The 7,226-nt window shown below is 48.1% G+C and overlaps 1 protein-coding gene across 1 annotated transcript in view; it reads right to left on the bottom strand.

Annotated features, from left to right (window-relative positions):
- Positions 1–5,554, bottom strand: part of DPYSL3 (dihydropyrimidinase like 3) — a 71,303-nt gene extending 65,749 nt beyond the window's left edge. The window contains exon 1 of the mRNA XM_074960533.1: positions 5,220–5,554. Within this exon, the coding sequence (XP_074816634.1) occupies positions 5,220–5,549 (330 nt within the window). The 5' untranslated portion in view covers positions 5,550–5,554. The remainder of the gene's footprint in view (positions 1–5,219) is intronic.
- Positions 5,555–7,226: the final 1,672 nt, after the last annotated feature.

The raw sequence follows: 7,226 nt of genomic DNA on the forward strand, positions 1-7,226 counted from the left end.
GCAATTATGAAAAACTGTGGACAATAATTAATTTCAGGTCAAACCAAAAAAAATTTTTTTTTGAAATTTTCAATGAATTGAAAAGTCAGAAAAAAATGTGTTTTGGGTCAAATAAAACAATGTTTTGGTTTGGTTTCAATCTCAAAATGAAAAGTCATTTTGAACAGAAAAGTTTCATCTAGAAAATGTTGAAACAAAATATTTCAACTTTTTGCAGAATTTTCTTTGTTTTTTCTACATGAACAAGTCATCCAAACCGACATGAATTCACAAACTGTTTCAGTGTATGCAAATCTGCATTTTTCAGCAGAAAAAAGTTTTGGTTTAAAAATTTTGTCCAGCTCCATGTGTAAGTGCAAAAATGTCATGATTATCATGCTAAACCCACAGGTAAAAATCTGCTGTGGTCTCAGTGAGTCTTCTTGTAAATTATTGACAATGGAAATACAAAAACTTGAAACTGAAGTTATAAAATACTTGTGACAAAAAAAAAATACCCTCATTTTCTTTCAAGCTACCTCCTTTCTTCGGGTCTATCTGATAGTTCAGTTTGGGATTTTATCACATATTAAACATGTGTGGTGGCACACAATTGGGTTCTCTAAAAGGAATAATTACAGCAAGACTTTACTTTGTTGGTAGTCTTTGTCAGCCCCTACTAAAGAGTTGGAGCCTTCTCCCTTGCAGCCCCAGTGATCTTCCTGCCTGAGCCTTCAGTGAAGTTGTTGTTATCCTCCATTTCTGGACATTACAACCAGTCGCCAAGGAAATCACGACTTCACGGCAGAACCGTGTAACAGGATGGGATGAGAATCCTGGAATAAATATAATTGGGCCAAATGTTTCTTCTCTTCTTCCTCTAACAGCAGGGAGCAGAAATTAGTAGAGCCGCAGTGTTGGGTAAGGAAGAGATACATGAAAGAGGTGACTCCCCTACAAACCCATGAGCTGAGAGGGGAAGCACACTGCCATACAAATGGAACATCACTTCCAATTGCACCTCTCCTTTTCTTCTTCCCTCCTTCCTGCCCTCCCCAATGCAACTCTGCCTCTGCAGAGGCAAAACTGAAAGTCAACAGTGAAGTAGTGTACCATGTGAGAGCTGGATACGATGCACCACTGTTATTTCCTTTGGCTAAAGCAGAGTCCAGTTTACAAGGTAATAATCTCAGCGAGCATCACCAGGACATAATTTCAGAGGGCGTTGTCAGAAAAGTCAGGGGTTAGAAAGAGATGCTATTTCACTTTGCTATGGTAAATTAAATGGCTTATTACAATTCCATTAGCTGAAAAGCAGGGCTGAACTTGGAACAAACTATGGAGGCTCTGAGCTCAAGGGACATTATTTATAAGGACCAGTGTTGAGCAAGATGTGTGCTCAAACTTATTGTCAATCGAAAACAAAAAGCCAATGGCAGGCTTCAGGTTGTGTGTACACCTGAAAATTCTCAGCCAAGAGGGGAACCATGGACCTGATCTGGGCTCCCCCAAATCACATTAAATTCTATAGATGTTCTATGAGGGCTCTGCATGCTGGACCATGAAGGCATGTCCCTGCATCAGGGAGTGTGGTCACCGTATTTATAATATGCCTTAAACACACCTCTCTGGCTTGGATTGCTCACGCAGCAGGACAACAGTGTAACAGCAGCAATTTAATGTGGCAGATTTCTCAGGCCCTGTAGTTCGACTACACTTTATTAAAACGTGATGGGGAAGGAAGAGGAGTTCCTCTTGTTAAACCTTTATCTGGGAGCCAGAACTGTAACAGCCAGGTGATATGCAGTAAGATGTAATTTCATGATGCAGTTCTAATGCAGTTATTTCACTAGTGAAGTGGTGGTATTACTAACGCTTAGCACAGCAACTCTCATGGTGTGTTGTTAAAAAAAAGCAGCCATTTGTTGACATTGTGCGTCCAAGAATCTGTTCACAACAACTAAACGTAAGTGAGAGCATTAAAAGCAGTGCACTTGCACAGGGTCTCCATCTTTGCCCCCACCCCCTCTGACCACCAGGAAAAAGAAAAGAAAACAAAACTGACAGGTTGCAATTCTGTTCAGGGGCCCCCAATTTCCATAGTGCAGAGGGCCCCAAAATTCTTTATCTGGCCCTGATTAGGAGAAGCAATTTGGCCTAGGGTCTTGTGACCAGGACTATGAACTGGGAACTTCTGTAATCCAGTTCTGTTTGTGATTGCCTATATGGCCTTGGGCAAGTCACTTAATGTCTGTCTGATTTCTTACATGTAAAATCATTATTAGAAAAAAATCAATTTGTACTGAGAAATAACCATTTTAGGTGCTGATCCTGAAATGAGCTCTACACAAGCAACCCCTTGTGGCTCCAAAGACACGACTGGGGCCATGTTGCGACCTTGTGCCCTTTAAAAGTGGGAGCTGTAGTTGTAGGTCGCATGCTGGCTCCTAGTCATGTGCTCCACAGGAAACTGTATATAAGGCTTCCTGCCTCCTTAGGCAGAGATGCAGATAGGAGAGACCCAGGCTTAGGGAACAGACTCAACTGTGTGTGCCTGCCAGGTGGAATGCCTGAGAAGAAGAAACCTGCCGTGAGCATGAGCCAGCTGGAGAGGGTGGGGAAGCCCTGGGACAAGGACCTAGACAAGACCCTGAGGGATAGTGAGGCTCTTTTGAATCTTTGTTTCTATATTAATAAAGAAAAGAATTGAGGAAAGTCTGCAGACAGGCTGCTCCAGCATCTCCACTGCTGCTCAGAGTTTCCCAGAGCAGTGGCAGCTTGAAATTAACAATACACTGGCCAGTTTCACTGTCACTATTCAGAATCTTATGGGCAACTGTGAAACTGACAAGAATAATGTTAATTTTATTCCTGCCTTGATAAAGCTATGAGCAGCAGCTGCAGCAGACACTTGGGAAGAGACAGAGGAGCCAAAAAACAAAGGCTAAAGGACTTGGGATAGAGTAGTGGAGATATCTCAGAACATGCTCTCTGCAGGGAAGGAAGAAGAGAGCAAACGCTCCTTTCCAGCAAAAAGGAAGAGGTGGTTCAAATGTATTAGATACCTGCTAGGAAGAGATTGATATGAACAATGGAGTCAATCAGCAGAGACTAAGGATAGTGCCCCTGAAAGAATGCCCAGCACCTTCCCAACAGCTACGTCTGTGGGGAGGGCTGGTCTTCTCACCAGGGCTCCTCCTTTCATTTTACTGGGGAGCCTCTCAACCTGGTCAGCCTTCGGTCACTTTAAGTTCTCTGGTTCATAAATATATGTTGAATACATCAAGCCTGGCATTCCATGTTCCAACTTGAGCATATGTAAACTTCCCAAATACCAATTGTACTTCTTAATTCTTAAAGATTTATTGTGCAGCAAAATGAATTTTCCCCATTTTCTTTAAAAGCACACTTTACTTTTTCTGCCCATGTTGCAAAGAATCGTTACTGACTGGCCCAGCCCAGAGTATAAAAAGGTAAACACTTCTGACTATTATAATAATTTATTATAAGATTCAACCCCAAGTGTTGTCACTGACCTACAGGAATAATAATAGTCAGTCTCATGATCAAATCACTTTACAAAAGAGGAGCCTGATTGTGATAACATTTGCATCCAGTGTAAATTAGCAGTAAGCCCATTGAAGTTAATGAAGGTGAACTGGTGTTCAGTGATCTTACTGCCAATTTACATAGGATCAAAGCCAAGGAAGTGAACATTTTTCAACCTCTGACAAAATCTCTATGTTGCTGAGCTTAGAGGAAATTCTATTTAATACTATATAGGGCAATATTTGAGTTTAGACCCAGTCTGGAAACTTTGGGCCTGATGCCAATCTCATTGACAGCTCTTTTACACCAGTGTTACATCACTAGTTTGAGTGGAATTACTCCTCATTATACCAGTATAAGTGAGAAGAATGAAGCTCTTTTGCTTTAGATAACACTCAAACTTAGATTTGAATTTAATCCCTTTTGAAAAAGCAAGAGATTTCCTTTCATGACCAGCCCTGGTAAAAGTTGGCAGCTTTTCTTCTGATGTGCAGCTTTACCATCCTTGGTAACTTAGTGGACCTTTTAAGTCAATAACTCCAAGAAATGCTGACATCCTGTTTCTTAGACAGGAGCTTTGTACGGTACAAACTGACAGCAAAAGGCTTTTCTTTCTCTCCCTCTTTTTCTAAAGAAACACAGGAGAATGCTGTAGATCCTCCTCTTGGTTAACCACAGATTCCATGAAAAAGATTAAAGTTACAGTATGCACTGTCTGCAGTTCCTCTGAGTAAGAGATTTCCATTGCAAATTATTATCCATCATATTGGTGCATAATAATTATACTGTATCCATTTGGTCTCTGCAGTCAAGACCTGGAGAGGAACAAATGTCTGAGGAGTGACAGTATTTATCTACTGCTCTTCTTGGCTCCCAGTCTGAGCATCTATTTTGAACTCTGAACCCTCCGACTTCCAAGAACTATAAAGGCACCATCAGAAACACAAAACAAAACAGTGTTTAACTTCTGTCAGTCTTCTAAAAGCCAGAAATTTCAGAAAAGAGCAAATACAGAACTGATCTGCTTAGCTTGTGCTAAAAAGTAGACTATGGTTTTTTTTCAGTATTTATTATTTTTAAAATACTACAGTAATTCCAGCAAAGAACCCAAGTCCTGCAGTAACTCTAGAGTAAGCTGTAAAGGTTTGGGCCAAGTACGGGAGTACGCCTTTCAGTAAAAGTAAAAAGTTTAACACTTTGCAGCAACTCTAGGCAACAGTTCATTAGGGCAGGATAATTGCAGCTATGTAACACACGCTCTTTATTTAAGATCACATGAAAGCCCTGAAGTGCCTCTAGGTAGCAATTAGCAAAGGGTCATTCGGGTGTTTATATAAGCGTTTCTGTAACGAGGATGGTGGAGTCCTGCCTCTCTTCCCTGCCTCCCCGTGATGCCTGCAGCCCAGCATGTCAGTTTCAGAGGCTCCAGGCAGAGACTCGGCTGTGGGACAGGAGGGATGGCTCAGCCCCAGCCGCGGGATGCCTGCAGCACTCCCGGTGCCCAGCTTTTCGGATGCCCGCTGGCTGCTGGCACCTTCACGGCGGAGAGGGGCGGACCCAGCCCAGGGAGCTCACCTCACACTCAGCATTTCACATCGCCCAGGCTGGCCCCTCCAGGCTGGCTCTGGGGGGGCCCCACCCCAGCCCCTGTGCAGAGTAGCCGGGGGGGCGCGGACCCCCCCCCCCCTTACCTTGTCCGGCTGGTGGCCGAGGTTCTGCAGCCGCTCCTTGTCCGAGCCGCTCCGGATCTCCACTCCGGGGGCGGCGGCGGGGGGCTCCCGCGGGGGCTCGGGCTCGGGCGCCGCCGGCTGCGGCTGCCGGCTGCCCCGGGCTCCGCGCTGCCCCACGCTCAGGGCCCCGAAGTCCAGCGTCTTGCTCTCGAAGGCGCCCTCCACGCTGCAGAACATGCCGCCGTACTTCTGCCGGGGGACCTGGGCCGTGGTGCCCGGCCGCGCCAGGTACACGGGCAGCTCGTCCTCCTCCCGGCCCCGCCGGCCGCCGCCGCCGCCGCCCGAGGCCATGGCCGGGATCCGGAGCGGGGAGCCGAGCGCCGCGTCCTGAGGCAGGGGCAGCAGCGAGCGCCGCGCGCGGAGCTGGGGGGGGAGGGGGGGTCTGAGGCGCGGGGAGGGGGGGGCGCTCTGCTGCTGCGGCGCCTCCGCCCGGGCTGGGAGCGGGACACGCGGGCTCAGCAGGGGGCTGGGCAGGGCGCGGGGATTCGGAGCCGCTCGCGGCGGGCTGGGCACGGGGCCGGACACTCACACGAGAAAGGGGCCGGGCCCCTGGCGCGCTCTGGGCACTAGCACTGGCCGGGGCTCCCGCTCGGCAGGCCGGCCGGGCACTAGTGCTCACAAGTGCTGCCCCTCAGGGCGGAGGGCTGAGCGCTTGCACTCCCCCCGCGCTCGCTCTGGCAAAGAGCAGCTCTGTGCACACACTCCCTCGCACGGAGCAAGGGGCTGCACGCTCCCTCGGATCTCCCCGGGCACCCGCCCTCTGTGCACACAGCACACGTATCAAGACGCATGGATGCACGCGGGGAATGGGGCTGGATCCTGTGATTTCACTGAGACTAGAGTTCTCTGGTTGTCAGTGTGAATGCTCGTGCCCCTAGGCTCACTGAGTTTGGGGGCTCGTGGGCAGCTGTGTTCCCTGGCTGTGCTAGTGCACAGCCCCCTTTCTCAGCGTGACTGCTGGGGAGTGCTAGAGGACTGCCCCACCACTGCGAGTGGGAATGCTAGTGCCCAGCTCTGCAGCCTGTGACAGATTGCTAGAGCAGATTTCCCCTTCCTGAGTGTTAACACGGGTGAGTAGAGAGCTGATCCGAACCCGACTACTGGTATGGTTTCTGCTCACCTCCTCCTGCCCATGGGCCAGGGTCAGCCGGGCGGTGGCTGTGGGCCCAGCTCATGCTGGTCACTGCCACCTTGCTGCACTCTGTGTGTGCAGCAGAGTGAGTGTCCTGATGAGTTGCAGCGTCTCCCACTCCAAGCACACTCAGCACTGCCAGGTGGTGGTCACCGCCATGCTGATCCCACTGGTAGGAGGCAGCCTGAGGTGAATTTCAGGCATGGGGAATGGGAAGGTCCCACTAGGCCGAGCTCCAAGGAAGTGGGGGGAAGTGTTGGGTTTGGGTCTGGTCAGTCATGAAAATGACTCAACAGTCTTGGGTCAGGTCCAGATCCAGGTTGGGCTTTAAAATTAGGCTCTAGTAGACCTCTGCTGAGGAATATTAGTAGTGCCCAGCCCTACTCTCTAGGAAATGCTAATGTGCAGTCCTCACTCGGGAATGAATACTGGAACTAATCACAGACTATACTCACTGTGCGGAATAATACTTAGCTCTTACACTGAACTTTTTATCCATAGATCTCAAAGCACTTTACAAAGGAGGTCAGTATCCTTATCCTCATGTTACAGATTGAGAAGCTGAGGCACAATGAGGTGAAGCGACTTGCCAAAGATCACCCAGCAAGGCCAATGGCAGACCTTAGTGCCAATCCAGTGTTCTATCCGCTAAAGTGGCAGAATCTAGCCTTGATTGGGGCAATCCACTGTTTTTATACTGAGTGGGCTGTGCATAAGCACTTGTTTGCACACTCAGGAAGTGGTCTTGTGCACTTGTACACACTCACAAGCACTCACCCACACAACGATCATAACTGTGCACTCATAAGTCACTTCGTCACACTATTGCATAGTCA

The sequence above is a fragment of the Natator depressus genome, chromosome 8 (assembly GCF_965152275.1).
Source record: "Natator depressus isolate rNatDep1 chromosome 8, rNatDep2.hap1, whole genome shotgun sequence".
Lineage (NCBI taxonomy): Eukaryota > Metazoa > Chordata > Testudines > Cheloniidae > Natator > Natator depressus.